General features: G+C 33.9%; 2 protein-coding genes across 5 annotated transcripts in view; both read right to left on the bottom strand.

Annotated features, from left to right (window-relative positions):
• Positions 1-1,639: 1,639 nt before the first annotated feature.
• Positions 1,640-8,210, bottom strand: LOC128181974 (CDK2-associated and cullin domain-containing protein 1-like). Its single transcript, XM_052850558.1, has 9 exons — positions 8,002-8,210; positions 7,044-7,170; positions 6,484-6,592; positions 5,887-5,988; positions 5,443-5,545; positions 4,984-5,073; positions 4,567-4,708; positions 3,510-3,576; positions 1,640-3,118 (listed from the first exon to the last, which is right to left on the bottom strand). Exons 1-8 carry the CDS (start codon positions 8,108-8,110, stop codon positions 3,528-3,530), a joined length of 831 nt encoding a protein of 276 aa, XP_052706518.1. The 5' UTR covers positions 8,111-8,210; the 3' UTR covers positions 1,640-3,118; positions 3,510-3,527.
• Positions 8,211-10,372: 2,162 nt separating this feature from the next.
• LOC128180050 (disintegrin and metalloproteinase domain-containing protein 12-like) overlaps positions 10,373-20,531 on the bottom strand; it is a 35,799-nt gene continuing 25,640 nt past the window's right edge. For 2 of the 4 annotated variants that reach the window (XM_052847845.1, XM_052847843.1), the window contains exons 14-22: positions 19,888-19,983; positions 19,471-19,602; positions 19,041-19,216; positions 18,490-18,697; positions 18,239-18,313; positions 17,867-17,975; positions 15,292-15,309; positions 14,352-14,490; positions 10,373-14,235 (exon numbers count right to left, since the gene is read on the bottom strand). In XM_052847845.1, coding sequence (XP_052703805.1) covers positions 12,600-14,235; positions 14,352-14,490; positions 15,292-15,309; positions 17,867-17,975; positions 18,239-18,313; positions 18,490-18,697; positions 19,041-19,216; positions 19,471-19,602; positions 19,888-19,983 — 2,589 coding nt within the window. In that variant the 3' untranslated portion in view covers positions 10,373-12,599. The remainder of the gene's footprint in view (positions 14,236-14,351; positions 14,491-15,291; positions 15,310-17,866; positions 17,976-18,238; positions 18,314-18,489; positions 18,698-19,040; positions 19,217-19,470; positions 19,603-19,887; positions 19,984-20,531) is intronic. The other 2 variants (XM_052847844.1, XM_052847846.1) reach the window with 2 other exon arrangements.

Genomic DNA, 20,531 nt, shown 5'->3' with positions numbered 1-20,531 from the left:
TTCAAGATATTTGTTACAGACGTTTGTTTCTGCGATAAAATGTACCTCATACATGTACTTTGCAGGTAATTTTAATTAAAAACAAGTTCCTCAAGTAAAGCTGAAAGCATGGTGATAATTATAATTCAGTGAAATTGTGATTGGCACTAAAATTTCCACCACAGCAAGTCTTACATCCTTTTCCCTTCGCTTACGTGACTACAGTAGTCTCGGACACATTACATACAAGCACGTAGCATTGTTTTTGGAAAGGGGGGGTGGTGGCAAACTCATCCAAAAAATCTTGACAAACAATAAAAAAAAAAACAACCCTCTCATTTTCAAAATCATGAAAATATAAATCCGCCGGGGAACGTGTGTGTGTGTGTGTGTGTGTGTGGGGGGGGGGGGGGGGGGGGGGGGGGTGGCAGAGCATAGTGTATATATAACTTCACATAACATCAATATCAGTTAATTTTCTCCCTTTCAATTTTATTTTACAACAAGTGAAAAGCTGTCAATGTGACAGCAAACCGGGTTTTCTTTTATGTAAACTGTATCCATAATCCATGTCAACCCTTATCCAGTGAAATGGAGTACCCTACATGTATATGCAACATTTTGCCAAAAAATGACTAAGTTCAAAAGCTAGTATTTTTTTCATAAATTATCGGAAATCAAAATCCTAGCACTATGCACACCTCTGATATATGTACAATTGATCTGCAAAAGAACAACTTCCTATCTTGAGAACTGTAGGAGGAGTTATCCGTACAATGAGGGTACCCTATATGCAATATTTTGCCAAAAAATGACTAAGTTCAAAAGCTGGTATTTTTTCGATAAATTATCAGAAATCAAAATCCTAGCAATATGCACACCTCTGATATATGTACAATTGATCTGCAAAAGAACAACTTCCTATCTTGAGAACTGGAGGAGGAGTTATCCGTACAATGAGGGTACCCTATATGCAACATTTTTCCAAAAAATGACTAAGTTCAAAAGCTGGTATCTTTTCGATAAATTATCGGAAATCAAAATCCTAGCAATATGCACACCTCTGATATATGTACAATTGATCTGCAAAAGAACAACTTCTTATCTTGAGAACTATAGGAGGAGTTATCCGTACAATGAGGGTTCCCTATATGCAATATTTTGCCAAAAAATGACTATTAAAGTTCAAAAGCTGGTATTTTTTCGATAAATTATCGGAAATCAAAATCCTAGCAATATGCATACATCTGATATATGTACAATTGATCTGCAAAAGAACAACTTCCTATCTTGAAAACTGTAGGAGGAGTTATCCGTACAATGAGGGTACCCTTTTGGCAGCCTCCCGCCCGCCCGCCATTCTCACCATTTTAATAACCGGATTTTTCCGTTGGAAAACCCGGCTAAAAATGGGGGGGGGGGGTGTTAGGGGGCAACTCCATGTTAATTTACTTTTTTTACATGTAAATTTAAAATAAAATGTTTCCTGTGAGAAAAAGTCCCCCCCCCCATCCGATGCTACGTACTTCAATTGCTGACAATACATACTAAAATGTTCAGATCATTCGGTCTTGTGGATAGATCTACTGTTGTAGAATAAAACAGAAACAATTTCGCTGAACTTTTTATCATCAAATAACATGTATGCATTCATAACAATGGAAAAATACCCCCCCCCCCCCTTCCCCAATTTAAATTTCATACACAATAGCATTAATGCCAGTGAAATACATGTAATTACAAGTCAGAGCTAAGCTAAAATACCAATGCAGAAAATCATTTGTGTTAAACATGGTCTTTAAAACATTTGTGTTCAACATGAACTGTAAGCATACACTGTATTACCGAAGACAACAATAGATAGCAGTACAAGTTGTGCATAAAGTCATCTTACATCATCAGTGACACCCAGCCAGCTGTGTTGCTGTTCAAAATCAAACACAACAACAGTGAACAAGGCAATTACAAATTCAGTCATTTCTTGTGCAGGTATCTTTAGTAGGAAAAAGATTCTACTTGTTTTTAATATTTTATATGTTTTGGATATTCGGAAAAATACTGAATTTTACCATATTCAACAAACACACTAGGCTCAATTATACTGTAAATGCATTCAAAATAAACATCACAATGTCTTAATCTTAGATTGTACATAAGATATATCCATGACTATTCAAGCATTTACCATCAGTTTCTCCATTTTGATGTGTCATGCTATCATTGCATGTGTTACCAGTAGTCGGTACTTATAAAATGTTCAATGTTGCTTATCTAATGACATAAATACAAGTACTCATAATCATTATCATTTCATCATCATTTCATGAAAAGAACAGTAAAAATATTACAGTATTCTAAAACAACAGAATCAGTAAGACTTTTTGTGTCATTAACTTAATTTCTAACATAATCTGGTTTTATTATCATTCCTTGGTTATAAATTATAAGTTTTCATGAATTTCCTTGTTGAGTTGAAATCAAAAGTTCATGGAAGCAAGAAATGCGAGACCAATTTTAATGAGAAGAACCATTATTGCCCACAAATTTATGAATTCTTGAAACAGTTGTTTTCTATTAAATCCATAAAAATGTCTGATGCCTATAAAGGAGGTAATGAATTTGAAACGAGGCATTTAGTTCCAGTGGATCACAGACACTTTCAAACACCACACTACTTGAAGATTATATTACGTTAATTTTATCCAGATCTCTAATATATACATGTACATGTATATACCAGGTTATATCAGTTCCAATACATGTCAAATAAAAGACCAGTTCACTGACATGACAAAGAATGCACAAGCAGGTCCTCATCAGTCTGTGTTGTGTCCTCAGAGTTTTGTGTACAAAATCACATGGTGAATTTTACTTTTCGACAAGCTGTAGTGGTAAGCCATATTAAGCACTTCGAGTCAGTTTGGTATAGAAAATCCAGCTCAAACAGGTAATACTGGTCATACAGAAACATACCCAAGAGAAAATCTAGTGTATGACACACACCACAGATCACAGGGGATAAGAGGAAGTGATCACCATGGTTACCAAATTAATGATCACCATAGCAACAGAATAAAAGATTCCAACCCAACAGCAATGGCTTTCAGTAAAGTATCACAGTCTTCTTATAAGCTCAAAGCTGAAAAAAAGAATAAAAAGAAAGTTACAAAAATGTTACTCTGGAAGTTAGTCTGAGGAAAAAAAAATCCCCATGCTGCTATTAATGATCAGGAATCCTGTTAAAAATAAACTACGTAACAGCCTTCGCTATCACTTTTCCAATCTCTCAATTGTGTTATCCCAGATCAATTACTCTCCATCATTAAACATCCTTAATTCAACATAATACAGTTTATGTTGCTATCTCATCATAAATTAAACCAGTTCATTTTTCAAAACTAAATTGTTATACCGGTAGTATTAATCCAAATATACAATTTACATACAGTTCAGACAGCTCTAACCCCCCCCCCCCCCCCAACACACATTGATCTAAGGTATAATGCAGGAAGAACAGTAATTCTGAGTACCATCATGTGCTATTCCATTCATTTCACGGGCACATCATCCTCTACTCTTTTCCTTTTGAAGTCGCACCTACAAGAAGCGAAAGAATTAAGGTCATAATTAAGAAAGTAAACTGAAAATAAACAAATTCAATTGAATTCAACTGATAATAAAAACAGCTCTATATTTTGATTGGGCAAAATGATTTCAAAAGGATAACAAATGTGTAGTCATGATTCTTGTAATGTACATGTACAGGTACATGAAGCATGTACACAGCACAAACACAAAATATATATATCACTGTCTCCCGCATGCAACCTATCTCCCGCGCGGGAGACAAATTTCTCCCACAATCGTATTTGTCTTCCCAATACCCCCCTCCCCCAAACTTCTGAATCATTACAAGCAAATTTCAACAACCACTGCGGGTTTTTCTCTGATTTTGAGCTAAAAAAGCTGCTGTGTAGCTTGAATATAACAAAATCCATCCAAGTACTGTCTACCGTGATAATAGTATGACATGTTATAGTCCAGTTTACTTTTTACGATTACTTCTGGTTTTGACTTAAATCAGTTACGTATTTAGCGGTGATTCACCGAAGAGACATGCTTTTATTCTTATGATTCAACAGTGAAATAAACATCTGAAGTGAATATGCTGTACCTTACATTTGAAACAAAAATTCACCAGTAAAAGTGTTCAGTCTAGATAATTCAGAAAAATTTTAATTACCAGTAACATTTTTATGGCAAAACCTGATCAGTCATGTTTAAGTTTACATAAAGCCAAACTAAAGCCGGACCTTTTTACCTCAGAAGAGGCAAAGTCATGATGGATAAATTTTTCATCTGTCTTTAAATATAGAGGAAACAGAGAGGAAATATTTTGGGCCAACAGCAATACATGTACCCAACTCGAGAAAAATAATACATATAAATGGTTTAATAATACAGGGTTCTCAAAGGGAATTTGGAAGATCCAAGTTTACCAGGTATAACTTTCTTCTATCAATGAAAAATACAAAAGATTCCTGTTTTGATTGATGGTATGTTTTTTTCGTGTCATGTATATCATACCCCCTGAATTCTGGTATCATTTTCATATCTTCCTGCATTTGCCTTGTCTCCGCAATGTATTGCTCCAAGTCATGAACAGAGGTGGAAGGAAGAACAGTTGGAAGATAACGGGAAAAAAGACTGGGTTTCATCTTTGCATAGTCTGAAAACAAAGGAGGAAAAAGTTAATCAATTGTGATCTGTATTTTAAAATCATGAAGTTTTTTTAATTCTTAAATTTTAATCATAAAACATACAACACATCATTATTTTCATGAATACTATGAATCATCTATCGTTTATATATTTTTTTAAACAATAGTGTATTTTGGGATCCATTTTTCTATCTTCTGTAAAAAATCAGGGTAAAGGCTACTTTCGCAGCTATCTTACATTCAGTTCAAAGAGAATTCTTCCCTTCACTATAACGGTCCTTACCTGTATTTACAGAGTGTATGTTCTTGACAGTGTTAGCCATAGTGGGCGGGGAAATGGTGAATGGTTTGGAGTTGGCCTCTTCCAGTAATGCTGCAAATCAAGAAGTCAGAAATATCTTTATAGCTGAACAGTATACCGTACTTATAAAAATGGGGCATTCTGAAAGATCAAGTTTCATCTAAAAACCATTTACGGCACATAAAGTGTAGTTTAAATATCTTTTAATATAGACATACTTTACAGACTTACCTCTAATATAATATGATTTTTTAAATTTTACAACGTTATTTAGATGATCCCTATTCTTAAGAATACTACTATGGTTATATTCAGAATGCAATTTCTACCAGTAATTTTACTCGAGAGTGGTTTCATCAACATCAAAATTTCAAACTTTTAACGGTATCAATTTTAAGTATCAAAATTTAAAATACTATTCAAAGAAAATCTGTGACTTACATAAAATAAATTCTATATGTTGATCTAATACGTGTTGTTGAAACAATTTCTTCAGCTCTTCATTTAAATCTGTTTTCAGTTTTGTTTCAACATAAAACCTATTCTGTAAAAAATAATGTTACCATTTAAGAAAGAAATGTTATGCAATGAAATTTGTAAGGGCAGATTGAAATGTAACTTTGAAAATCACTTTCTATGAATGCTAGTGGAAAATGTTAATCAGATACATGTACATGTACTGTAATAAATCTATCAATTTCAACCCATTATTTCAATAATTGTCTATTTGTCAATATAAAAACATTTATAACATATGTCCAAGTTCCTTTGTTAACAAGTGACCGTGTGTTGCTTTACAGAGTCCTGTCATTTGAAATTTCTTGAATAAAAACATAATACTGGTCTGACAATCCAATACTTCTACTTATGGGTACCTGTACTTACCATATAGTTAAAAATTGGGACAATGCCACCTAAGGCTTGTAAATACTGGTTTAAAATAAAGGAGAACTTTTCTATGAAAGACTTTGGATCTTCACTCTGTCTCTAAAAAGAAAAAAAAATGTGCAAAGGAGATTAAACAAAGAGAATAAATATTTCGAACAAGTTTTCAAATTTTCAGTTTCAGTTACAAAGAGCATGCAATGTTTCATCTCATCGTAATTACCAGTGAAAATAAAATCATACAGCTGAGCGTGTAGCTAGAGGAAAAAAATGTGCATGTAGCTAGTAAGAGAATTGAACCCTGAGACCACTCAGAGACCACACTTAGCTATCAAAGTCTGTCCAGCCAATTCGACCACCCATATTACTTCAATTTGAAGACATTTCAACATGCTTATAGTTAAATGCCAGGGATGAACAACTTCAATTATTTATCAATATTACTTGTTAATATACTCAATAAAATCAAAACTGAAATGTTTTAAAACTTATGGAAATAAAACTCCTGTAATCAAAAACTCTTCTAATTGTGTTGATTGTTCCCTGTAACCCTGTTTTATTGTATTATAATTCAGACACAGTCTAATTTTTCCTTACCAGCGACTTGAGTTGTTCATTCAAAATCTCCAGATGCCGAGCCATATGCTTCATCAGATCTGCGTAGAGTTTTTCTGAGAACTGCTTGCAGACACATTTGTAAACGCAGCTGTAAAATAACATTCAAATCGATCAGGACTATCACATTCATTGGCTGTTAAAGAGGATTTAAAAAAATGTTTCACAGCAAATTCAGATATATATTGAGGTTTATTATCAGCACACTAAATTTAATAACACTATGGACTGAAGTACATGTATATAAACTTGGGTATAAACTTTCACACATGTAATTCTAGGTATTGAATGGATTCATAAAACAGTGAATATCATTAGGCTGTCATTATATCATTTTGCTTTATATTAATAGACAATAAATCATAAGTATAGAGCAAAAGTTCTAATCATTAAAATTAAATAATTAGAATCTGAGTGTTTTCTCCATGGAAACCTAATTTCAAAATTGATGCTCAGACATTTAATTAAATGAAAACTGCATATACCAATGTTACGTGTCCATGGCATTAAATGGTTTCTGATGAAATGAGATTGATACAAACCTATACATTTGTTCATAGGAGATGGGTATGTATTGGCCAGGGGTCATGCTCAACAGTTGGTCTATGGCTCCCTCTAGTTTCGGCCAGTACTGTGTCTCATAATCCTCAATGGTTATTGTCATCATCACTGTCAACAAAAATAGAACAATAAAATAACTTGCAAAAAAATTGTTTTGACCAGTTTTTATACATTTCTCTCGGCTTTGGAACTAGCGAGATGGGAGGTTAAAATGGCATTAACTGCTGATCTCATGTAGCTCATGTGGATTGACATGACAAGGAGCTAGTTTCTTATATATAAACACTTGCAATTAATGGTGCACAAAAACTCACGCTGGTTTCGACTACTGATTAAAACTTCCATATACTTTATACCAAAAAAATTCTTCAAACATTAATTTTGATAGTAATATCATAAAATTTCTTGCCTCAGACTTTCTATCAGTCATGCTCACCCGACCTCCACAAATGAAGTTGTTTAATTTATGTGTACATCAATAGTCAACATTTTTTATATGCAAACAAACCACACAAATTCACTTTACATGGTTGATGAGGGTAATTTATATAAATTTCAAATGAATTAAAGTAATTTGAAGACATCTGTACATTATCTGGTATCAAATATTTGAATAACAAGTACATGTATTAATTAAATTCACAAATCTTAAAATCTGTTCAACACGTATACGACATAGGTATATGAGTATAGTCGCTATGATCTTGAATGCAGCCCAAATGAACCTGCATCTGTACTTTCTCTTTCTATAAATTCTGGACATTTTATTTTCTTCAGTATAACTTATTTACTATGAATCTTGTACATAATTACTGTAACAATAGACATCCGTCTATTAAACAAATATCAAAGAGCGTGTAATTATTAGCTGCATACTGTGCATTGCTTAAACAATATCCTAAAATACTGGAACAACACTGGCCTGTTCCAAATACAAACCCATGCTTCCTGGGCGCAGGAGTGGGTGATGTTTAACTCTTTGGTCCCCATCGTCCGCTGCTAAGTCAGGCTGGGTAGAGTCTGCTTCTGCCTCCATAGGTTCATCCATTTTAGCATGTAATTTTTAAGTTCTTTCAAGTTTATCAGTCGTCTAAGTATGTGGATGTCATCAAAGTAGAAAGGGAGAGAATTCGGGAAAACATTGAACTTTTTTTTACGATCGGGTTTAATAAATACCAAAACGAAATTGATATGAAAGGGTGTATAACGAGTCCAATGTAATTGGCATCTGGTCTAATCAGAGACATATTTACATGTATAACACTATTTACGTCTCTGATCTTATCTAACGTTTCAGGTCTTGTGCTTTATTATTATTTTCTTGAAAATATTCCAGATTCATGAAGACCAGTAAACAATTGAACATCGGTTCCATGACTGTGGTGACATTCTGAAGGCATTTCTTTTTTCAATTCAATAAAGTACCTTTGGCCATTCAAATCAATATTCTTGGTTATTTCAAGAATAAAAGTTATGTTTTAATAGAAGATGAACCGATTATTAAAAACATACACATATCAATTTCATTTTTGATCAGATTTGGTTATTTAAAACGAGACAACTTTCAATTATATAAAAAAGGAAAGAGAGAAAAAAAGGGGAGAGAGAGAGAGAGAGTGGGAGAGAGAGAGAGAGAGAGAGAGAGAGAGAGAGAGAGAGAGAGAGAGACTAAGACTTAACTTTGTTTATTTCATGATTGATAAACATGTTCTACAAATTATATTAATAATTTTTGGAACGGATGTTAGTGTGATAGAGCCATTGATGTGAGAGAAAGCAGGAGTGCTTGTAAAATTCAAGTAAAAATCCGAGTTAAAGACCACCATACCCACTGTCGGGTGAGTATGCGGTGAGTATCCATTGCGCTGAAGAGAGAGAGAGAGAGAGAGAGAGAGAGAGAGAGAGAGAGAGAGAGAGAGAGAGAGAGAGAGAGCGCATTCCGTTTGCAAAGTTACGACTTTGGTCATGTTTGGCCATGTAATTTGAGAACAACGCGACTTGAAAAAAAATATCATCAGAAATACTAGCTGGGATACTGTGAAAATGCTTTGGATAGCAGTTACCCAGGTTAGCAATATGACCCAAAGGCCCTTTAATTATTTGAACATGTTGTAGGCACGCTAAAGATGTGATCCTACTTTACATTTAAAACGGCCAAAGTCATTTGCAGAAAATGAAATTACTCTGTTTATACCGGTATCTTGTAAAATTGACCAGAGTGCAAACAAGAGCAAAATATAGATAATTTTTTATTTCCAAATTTCTAATTTCTGATCTAATCTAAAAGTATATTATAGGGTGAACTTTTATACAGAATCAAGCGCCTGTGTTAAATTCTCGAACAGTGTCTTATTTTATAGCCTACTGTTCAGGTTTACAATGCATGTATCATTTTGTGATCGATTGAAACTTGGCTAGATTGATTTTGAATCAGATTAGCAACATCTAACCGAGGAGATCGGTCGTTCTTCTATATAACGAATACTAATAGACGGTAATAATAATACTTCTACATGCACTTACCTAGGGGGAGGGATGTTAATCCTCCCGCTCCCTTTGAAAAATTCTCCAATTTATTTAAACCACATTGTAAAATTATCGAAAAAGACCTGTCCTCCCCCTCCTCCCTGAAAAAGAAAAATTACCCTTAGGACCACCACTAAATAGAGTCATTTAAATATAAACAATCGAATGTTTTTCTTTGGTGGTTCATACATGTAGGGTAATAAAAGGTGGCAATGATCCATACAACTCAATGCAACTCAGTGCAATGCTCGCTGTCTTCATAACCACAAAAACCACGTAAGTATGCATGTTATTGTTTATATGAATTGATGGCATGTCCTTTATTACTTCTCCCCCTGAAGTAATGAGTAGACTGTTGATTTTCTTATATAACTTATCACACTGTAAATCACTGCGCGTTTCCTTTTGGACATGTTACGGTAACTGTCTCCTTGATTCGATAGTAAAGTTTTGAATTGTTCAAATTGAATGAGCTGGATGCGTTGGCAGAAACGGTTTTATTTTTTTATATCTAAAGAACATAACTTTTTTTGACTTATACTAAGAATAAAATTAGGATGATATTCATTTATATAAATAGTCCCTTGCTTTTTTCAGATTGCTAAATATTAAAAGTACACGTACAATCAGCAGATTTCCACACTATCTATTTAAAATTACCCAAAAGAAGGGACAATAACTTGTTAATGTTATATACCGTAAAAATAACATATAACTGCACAGGATATAGATACATGCATGTACATGTAGTACATTTTGACATAAAAAACCATCTAAGAAACAATTCTTAATTTTTTCAGTAATATTTATTCTTCATCAACATAATTCTATGCATTGTTAAAATTTAAACATAAGGAAAAAAAATCAACAAAACATGTTTACTATTTCTTTGACAATTTCAAAGGTATATTGTAAAATACCTGATTGAAATAATTAACAGAAATAAGAACATTGTCTGAATATTGCAACTCAAAATTGTAAAATTTTCAAAGAAGTTCAACTTAAGCATTTCATAAATGAGTTAATCAGTGTATTGCAAGATAGGAGAACATGTTGTATGTTTCTATATTAATCAGATGGTAAAGCATCATATGGCAAAGGCTGTTTTAAATTTGCTAACAAAACTGTGATAATATAGGCAGAAATTCTCAAAATTCTTTACCAAACAAAACAAAAATAAAACCAAAAACAACAGAGAAAAAAAAATATAAGAAAGCAAGAAAATCAAGACACAGAACACTGGAATGATAGACATTGACAAGTTTTGCATCCTTTATAAAAGATACACGTAAAATGAGCATCATCTGTGACGTTACATGTACAATGAATAATTTATGTCTTACAAACAAAGATAAAAGTTTCATTTGTGAACAATTTGTCAATTCATTGTCATAACTGAGACACTGAATGGCTTATAAATGTGATGTATTTTGAGTATGTGTACCAATTTCAAATAAACAGTTGGACAGAAAATGGGAGGAATTTTAATTATATGTGATTTCAACATGATTTCTTAAGCATCAATTTTCTGGGATTTCATAACTTGATCCAAAAATTTAAATCTACATTGAAATCAAAACCTGACAACAATTTGTTTGGCAAGTCTATTGTCCAAAATATTACAGATCTTTGAAATTAAGAATTGTAATATTTAAATGTATGAAAATTGATATCAACAAATTTTTAATGAAACCTCAGCATTGACAATTTTACATGCCTGACAAATAAATAGATTCATGTAATCTGAATCAAGGCCATTAGGCGTGATATTGCTGCCAGCTAATTCTAATTTTGCTGTACTAGGTGCCAAACAAGATTCAACTAAAAGCATTTATCATATATACATGTATAAAAAAAAAGTAAGAATTGAATCAAGATAAATATCACCATTATCTTTAATATAAACCAATATGGCAAGAATATCATACACCCTATGTAAAAAAAATAATGATAAAAAAGTACAGTACATCTGCTCAAAAGTTTCAGTTGTTTTCTAGATCAACTTTTTATCTGTACGAAATAACCATATTGTCTATCATGTCAATGATAGACAAAATCGGGGAGTTTCTGAAACAAAAGGCACATGGTCATGTGGATGATCTAGCTCTCTCTCTCTCTCTCTCTCTCTCTCTCTCCACAGACACTCATAGAATGAGAATACCAGGTAATTATGTTGACTTCTCACAGATATATAACATAAAATCTCACAGCTAGGATATAATAATCTCTCAAAAAGGAATGGGTAAGAGTGATATAGGATAAAACTATTAAATCATATCACATTGAGTGCAAATACATATGTATATATAATAATAATTATATATTCAATATGGAGGGATACATAAATATAAATGTGTAATTCTATTCAATATTATCATTACATGTGTGAGTTTTATTAAATCAGTAACTTAAATACAAAAACAAAACAGAGAGGGAAGAAGGGGAGGGAAGCTAATATTTTTTTAATTTAAAAATTAAGACAAAGGTTTAAAGCAAAGCAAAAAAAAAAAAATTGCATCTGACCAGCAGAGAAGATTGGCGTGAACCTTGTGTCTTCAAAATCCTGTCATTTTTATCAGTGAGGTATTTATTGCAAATTGGTTTAAAGCACCTGTGTAATGAAAAAAAAATTAAATTCCATTAAAAAAAAAATGAGTATTGTTTGGAAAGTAAATACATCTACTTAATAATAATGGGCAAAAATATGAGCATCTTGTACAAAGTCCATAAGTGTTTTTAAAAGCATTTAAAAAAAATAATTCATATGTCTGAATTCATGAGTATATCACTTAATATTCAAGTTTCTATTGATCTCTAACTTTATAGTAGGTAAATTAATGTACTAATAAAAATATGCAAACTACACAAATATTTTCTTGAATATCTGCCTACTTTCTATAAACATATTCTAACATTAACTATGTATGGTACATGTATATAATATATTTATATACATGTTAATGGCACCCTATCACTTTTAACTTTTTATCACAAAATGATCTCTCGATTTTTCAAACATTTACACTCCTAAACTTTGAACCAGACCCAGGCTTTGGTGAGGGCTTGGGTCTTGTTTCACCGGTCACAGGGGGAGATTTAATTCCTGCCTGTCCAAGAGAATTATCGGAACCAAACATTGATTTCTTGCCAACGTCCATGGAATCAAACATTGCTTTTATATGGGATACGCCTGGTGCTTCTTGCACCTTTTCGAAAGAGTCTGTTTTCTCTAGGGATGAGCTTGCCTGTGCTGGCTTCTTTGGTAGCTTCTTTCCTGGTTTAGGTGGTGACCTGGATGGTTTCACTTTCCTGCCATTGGAATCCGGTTGATCCGTTACATAACCTGCGGATTTCACTTTAGGTAACAGGGGCTTTCCAGAAGCTCCTTCCTTTGAATTGCTTCCAAATTTAGGAATGGGATTTCTATTTTTAGCTAATGGGAAATTCACATCATCTGAAGCAGAAGAGTTACTTAATCCAGACTCAAATCTAATTGGTGGTCCAGACTTTTTCTCTGGTTGACCTGCGGATTTAAGATAACTTTCATAGCTGGGAGGTGGCCTTTGGGGGGATGTTCTGGGAGGCTCCTCTGCAGCTCTTTGGTTTTGGTCCCCAAGGAATGCTAATTTTTGAGCCTGCAGTGGCATAGATTTTGGTCTGGAGGGTGAATGACCACTGCTGCTACTACTAGAACTGCTGCGGTTCACATGAGCCGGAACAGGTGGAACCAACTGACCATCTTTGATCTCATGCACAAAAGCTTGAGATCGTCTGTCTGTTGTGCTAATAAGCACAGGGTTAGAAATTTCACGTGTGACACGTTCTTTGCGCATTGCAACTCCACTTCCAGAAGAATTGGAATCTTGCCTCGTTACGGAGGGACTAGAATTAGAAGAATTAGAGTTTTGTCTCACTGCAGGTTTCAATGCAGTAGCTGGAGAAGAAGGTTTCAGAGCAACATTAGGTGCTGAGGGTTTCAGTGCAGCCGATGGGGCTGAGGGCTTTAGTGCAGCAGACGATGAAGTTGGTTTAAGTGCTGCAGCAGATGCATTTGGTTTTAGAGCAGCAGAAGGTGCTGATGGTTTAAGGGCTGCTGCAGGTGCGGAAGGTTTTAATGCCGATTTTGGCAGCTTGCCAATAGGCTGTGTTCCTGGTTTGACGATGGGTTTGGGTGTAGGAGTAAACGAAGGGGGTTTAACTGGTTCTGTTGGTTTGCTCTCCTCACTTCTGGACAGTTTTCTTGAAAATTTGGAGAAGAGTGATTTAGATTCTTTTGTTTCAGATGGCACAGGATTAAGTTTCACTTCTTGAAATGAAGACTCCTGCTGTCTGGTCTGATTGGGGGGCATTTTAACAGCAACATTTTGATAGGTTGCAGAACTTGACTCCTGTTTCTCCTTTTTCTTGAAGAACTTTGGGGGATCTGGCCTGTGAGCAGGGGTCTTGGATTTAGACTGGGGCTTTAGAGCCACTTTCTCTGGACTGGTTTCATTTTTGATGGTTCTGTTTTGGTTTTGGCTAGCAGTTGTGCTTTGAAACACAGGTGTTGATATATCTCTCTGTGTGTTTGGAGTTCTCGTTTGAGCAGCTGTTCCTCCCGATGTATTTCTTGGACGTTTCCATGATGATAATGAAAAACATGGAACCCTGAAAGATGCAAAAAAACAAACTTATTTAAATTCAGTGAATCAAAATTTTACAATAGTAAATTATGCATTGCATTTATTTCTTGACATATGAATATTCATTGATATGTAAATGACCTGTATTTCAAGCCTCCCGGGTGATTGATCCACCATTTTTTGAGAGACTCTCTGTAGAAGAAGGCCAAGAAAGCAAGACAGCCAATCACAATGATCATCGCAAACGTCACCAGCAAGCCAATCAGGAGGTCGTTATTGTCTGAAAAATTCAATGTTTTTATATCAGTACTGTACACCCTGACTTTTAAATAACTCAAGTCGACATAAAGGTATAAACAATCTATACAGTATTACACTGTGTATATCTTGTCCCTCATTATTCCTGCATCACTTTTTGATGATCTTATAGACAACACACAAATCAATCACTGAAAAACAATCGGAATCAATATAAAAAGGTTAAACAACTTTTCCCTTCTCTTTACTTGTAGATATTGTCAAGAAAGAAAAATTCCCAATGGAAATTAAAAAAAATGGAGATTTATTACGAAAATAATAGAAACTTTTAAGGAAACCTAGCACAATTTTTCAACATCATAATCCAGGAATTTTTAATTCATTTACAATGCAAAAACCAAAAAGACTTTATGTCAGTCATGTCCTTAAATTTGAAAAAAATATGTGAGAAATTTTGTTGCAGAAATTTTGTGATTTTTTCATTTCATTGAAAATACTCTGCAAAAAGTGATGCTAAAACATCTCAGGACAGAGTATAAATTACAGCATGTTTCAGCATCAAACATTTACTTGTGAAACAAAACATTAAGCTGATTGAATAACGAGGGGAACACCCAGTTTACTAAAAGCATGTACCACCACCAAAAAAAGCAAAAAATAAAAAACTAACTTTGTATGTGGAACAAAATATGTTGCAAATTTGATGAAAACTGTTGGCTCACTTATATACCCGGTAGTATATTAGCAGAGAGCAAATTATTATATGTGTACTTTACAAAAGCAAACTAATAAAAATACACAATGTTAATTATCTCAAACTTACGAATCCATTTCACATCCACTTTGTTGTATTAGTGAATAAAAAAAGAATTGAATTCAGATTAATAAGTTCCAAATCATAACGTAAGCAATATCAATGACACAAGAAGAAAAACCAGTTGGTGAAAGTTATTATGTAAGGGTGCATAGAATTAAAGAGATAGGATTAAAATCTGTTTCAAAGCTCTGTTTAACAGGCCAAGATTAGGCCATGACTAATAGCTTCAAGAAAGGTTTGTCACTATTCTTCTAATTTGCTTAATCAAAGAATGCTAGAATGTTTGAATTTTCAACTAACCTTTATTTTGTAGTTTCCATATTTATGATACCCTATTGATGTTCTTAAATATTAAGAAAAATTTATTTTGAAAAAATTAAACTGATCTTTAATGAATTTATTACATCTTTGCAACCTAAGAGAGCAGAATTGTATAAAAAGATTCTTTGTCCAAACAGAATTTCTCTTTTGCTTAAGATTGGCAGTCTAAAAATTATTAGAAGGGACCGAAGACTCAGCCCAATTTGATACTGAGAATGAGTTCTGCTTTAAAATACATATTCTTCAATACATGTAGAGTACGTCTTTTGAAAAAAAAGATCAAAATATATAAGGAGAAATCAGTCTATTTTTTGGTTTTTTTTCTAAATTAAAGATACTCTGTGTTCAAAATGCTTAAGAAGTTTGTAATTTAAGAAATTATATTTCAAAACCCCCTGAAAAACATTGTCATCACTAGAACAGCCTAGTACCTATATTGTCACCATATCTGTTAAATTTGTAAAGATATACAATTTAAAAAAAAAAGAGCTACAGGATAATTTCCCCTAGTAATTAAATAAATGAACCTTGATTTCTAAACACAGCATTTTTAATTTTTTGATTTATTTTTTTCCTTTTAAAATACCAAATCACAAGAAAGAGACTAGAAATTGGCAACACAATGGCAAAGATGATTGCCACATAGAGAGAATTATTGGTGCTAGCAGATAAACTTAAACAATCTATATCACAAGCAACATTGTCCAATGAAGACACAGTTGTTCTCCCAGATGAGTCTGTAAAGAAACATGCAAATTCACAGTGTATGTGCCGATCACTTACCGTATGTGATATTATCATATTAACATTATTGTAGGAAATAATCCTTAATAATTGATGTATTTCATTATTATATAGACAACTACTTTTCTCAATGTAAATGACAATATAATACAATATACAGTCAAACTTGGTTATCTCAAACTTGATGGGACTGTTATAAACCTTCAAGATATTCGAGTGTTCGAAATATATACGGGGTAAAATTGTTAAACATAAGCGGTTGGGACTTACAAATCACTTTGATATATCCTTTGTATTCAAGATTACAAAGTTGAACTGTAATTATTTTGGTACTGGAATATTTTGGCAAATATCATTTGAAAATAAAGAGTTTGTAATATAAGCTCCTTATATCTTGGTGGATTTTTTCTTCAAACATTAGAAAATAAAACTATGAGAATGTTTCATTTGTTTGCATTATCTGACCCCAAAAAGGTAAACCTTTACAGCACCCCCACAATACTCAATATACATATGTTAATATTTGCATTGTATTCTGGAAATCTGTGTTTAAAATGCTGATAATGAGGAAAACAAGGGGTATAAGGATGCAAACTGGATTCTTAGAAATCAATTTAATAAGTTGTGTGTTATTAAATTAATAAGGTTATCATTGCAAGTTCAATGCTCACATTAGGAGGACAACTAACAGACATGATTATCATTAATCTCTGAAACACTTAGTTTATCTAAATAATAACTACCCATATATAACAAATAAGATGCATTTCTGAACCAGTTATATAAGTTTAATATGTTAATTATTTAATTAGGTTGGTGGAATGTAGATAATTACTGCATCCTTAAAAGATACACCATACAAATAGTAATTAGTTGATGGTCCCAAACATTTATATTTGCATAAAAAAATCATTAATATCTCGATTTTGAATACTAGTACGTTAAAGAGTACCCTGCAATTGATAAACAGTAATTTTTCGAAGCATTACATTCCTTAATGCTTTAATGCTATCAAACTCTAGCTCTTTCTTTTGGCAATACATGTATCTTTGGGCAATATGGCCAACTCCTTCTTTTAGTTACTGAATGACTTTGACTAGCGTATCTGTGGTTTTGGTCACCAGGCAATACACCTATAAATCTGTCCCCTCAATATTTACCATTACTAGTCCATTAGTGGTTCTACACTTGATTGTTACCACAGCTTTGTTTATCATTTACAGCATGTTAACAACATGTAGATTAATCAAGTGTAAATCTACGCCTTGATTAACAGGTTAGTAAATGGGATTAATAACAAATTATAAAATTCACTTTCCAGTTTCCCTAAAAAATAGTTCCTTGCAAATTGTTTTTTATACACTTGACCTTTCAGTAACACCTAACCTTTCTATTTCATCTGACCTTTCTATATCACCTGACCTTTTTATTACACCTGACCTTTCTATTACACTTGACCTTTCTATTACATTTGACCTCTCTATTACACTTGACCTTTCTATTACACTAGACCTACCTTTAATTTTGATTGGTCCACTGTGTATGCTTCCTCCATACCCGGGCTCATTACAGAAAGGAGGACCAAACCCTTCATTACAGTGGCACTGACCGATACTATTACACACCTGTAAATGATGACAAAGGTTTAGAATGTTCAATCTCAAAACTGCAGCAAGAAATCAATGAGAATATACCGATAAACTTAAGCCGCGATATATTTTTCATCAACATTATTGATAGGAATAGGTAATTTTCATGGAATCTATCAAAAAATATCTTTTAGTACACTGTAATGGACCGATTTGCTTTATATTTATGAACAGAAGTATCCCTACACCAAATAGTAGAAAATTGATCAGCTAAATAGCATGAACAAACACTGAAATACCCCATTATTGTTGCAGTCTGGGCACTCTTTTGTTGGAATTCTGGCTAAAGATGTGCATGAATGGTTGTAACATATCTGTAAAACATGAAAATTATGCTTGAATTAATTTCTAAAATGTTTTTTGACATTTCATGGTAAAATGTATAGGAAAAACATTGCTGGTTTAACCCCCGACAGCTTGCGACAGTTTGCAGTGACCTGAAGAGAGCAGAAAATACACATGCCCAACTAATATGCAGAGAAAGGCTTACCTTTTCATGCCCACACTTGGCCCCATCAGGGACCTGGCCCGGGTCGGGCATGTTAAGCCCTACATCTAGCGTGGCTGATCGACAGATGTAGGTCTTTGACCCCTTGGTCAGGAAGGAGGCGGGCAGGGCAACACTCAGGGTTTCCCTCCAAAACATGAGCTTCTCATTCAGATGAACACAGTGAAGTAGTCCACACATGACATCACTGCTAGCAAAGAGTGAGAGATAAGTTCTGAATGACCCATTGTTTTTAAATATCATATACCAGTACATGTATTGCTGTTAAACACGTGAACCATAAATGTAATTTTGAATATATAGGTAAAAATAATTGCAAAAAAAATTCTTTATAACAACTTATTTCTAAATTTAATGATAAAATACAAGAAAGCTAAAACACAGGAAAATGGACCTACTGGTTATCTTAAAAAAAGTAGCTTACAAAAGGGAAAAAACAGAAATGAATAACATAATCCCCTTTTGTTACAGGTCAAGTCCCACATTGATTTAGATATCTAATATGTGAAATATACTGTTAAAAAGGTGCTTACTCTTTGTCACACCGAGTGTATCGCCGAGTGTGTAAATTGTACCCACAATTCCCTGTACTGGACCCATTTACATTGAGGTGCTGGAAACAGATGGGGTCAGACACTCTCCCCGTCGGCCCCCAGAGAAGGCGGCATTGTCCTGTGTGGGTCTTACATTTCCCATTCAAGCAATATGACTGCAAAGAATTTTTATGTTTAGAGTAGATCTTTGAATATACTTTTGTGTAGATACAGGTAGAGATTAAAATACACACATACACATGAGACACACGCTTCAACATCTAAATACAAAGAGTCTTCCATCAAACTGCTGAAGACTTATGATGCAATATCATTAATCCTCATACACCCTCTTTCCTTTACCTAAAGATCTGTTCCGCCCAATCCCCACATTGGAATTGTTCCGCCCATTTTCCCCTGAAGTACCCACCTGGCCATTCCCGCACTCTATTCCATTTTTCCTGTACACGTCTGCTGGGCAGTACTCTGACTCTCCGTTACAGAACTCTGGGAGATCACATTCCTCGTAAGATCCTCGACACAGAGTGGCTCGCGGCTTAAGCTTAATAAAGGACAGGGAAACTTTTATTATTTTCATTTAAATACAGTGGACTTTAGAACTTGGAGATATGAAACTAAAAGTTTAACTATAATCAAAAATAATAAATTCATGTTAACCTCCAAAGAAAAAAGTTTTTTTTTAATGGAAGGAAAAGTGCAATGCTTCTGTGGCTTCTCAAAATTGCTGAATGTACTGTAAATCTCATTCCTTTAAATCAGAATGTGAAAGCTATAGCACTTTCATTAAGACTACAATGGAGAATGATTATATCCGTGGCCCACTTACCACACAGGCCTGGGTGTCGCAGCACTTCCCCGTGGCACACACTGCCCCTGCGGTCAGTCTACAGGTTCTTGCATCACAACACCTCGTTTTACAGTCCTGGTACCAAAAAATAGCAAATGGTTTTATTCAGTAGATGCAGAAAAAAAAATTTCACAGAAATAAATTTTGTCCATTATACAGGTGTGTACTGTATACAGGTAGGTGTGTACTGTACACAGGTAGGTATGTACTGTACACAGGTAGGTATGGACTGTACACAGGTAGGTGTGTACTGTATACAGGTAGGTGTGTATTGTACACAGTACACAGGTAAGGGTGTACTTTACACAGATAGTTGTGTATTGTACACAGTATACAGGTAGGTATGTACTGTATACAGGTAGGTGTGTACTGTAGAGAGGTAGGTGTGTACTGTATACAGGTAGGTGTGTACTGTACACAGGTAGGTATGTACTGTATACAGGTAAGTGTGTACTGTACACAGGTAGGTGTGTACTGTATACAGGTAGGTGTGTATTGTACACAGTACACAGGTAAGGGTGTACTTTACACAGATAGGTGTGTATTGTACACAGTATACAGGTAGGTATGTACTGTATACAGGTAGGTGTGTACTGTAGAGAGGTAGGTGTGTACTGTATACA

Source organism: Crassostrea angulata, chromosome 4 (assembly GCF_025612915.1).
Source record: "Crassostrea angulata isolate pt1a10 chromosome 4, ASM2561291v2, whole genome shotgun sequence".
Taxonomy (NCBI): Eukaryota; Metazoa; Mollusca; class Bivalvia; order Ostreida; family Ostreidae; genus Magallana; species Magallana angulata.
Note: the sequence above shows the minus strand (reverse complement) of the source record. Positions and strands in the feature narration are given on the sequence as shown.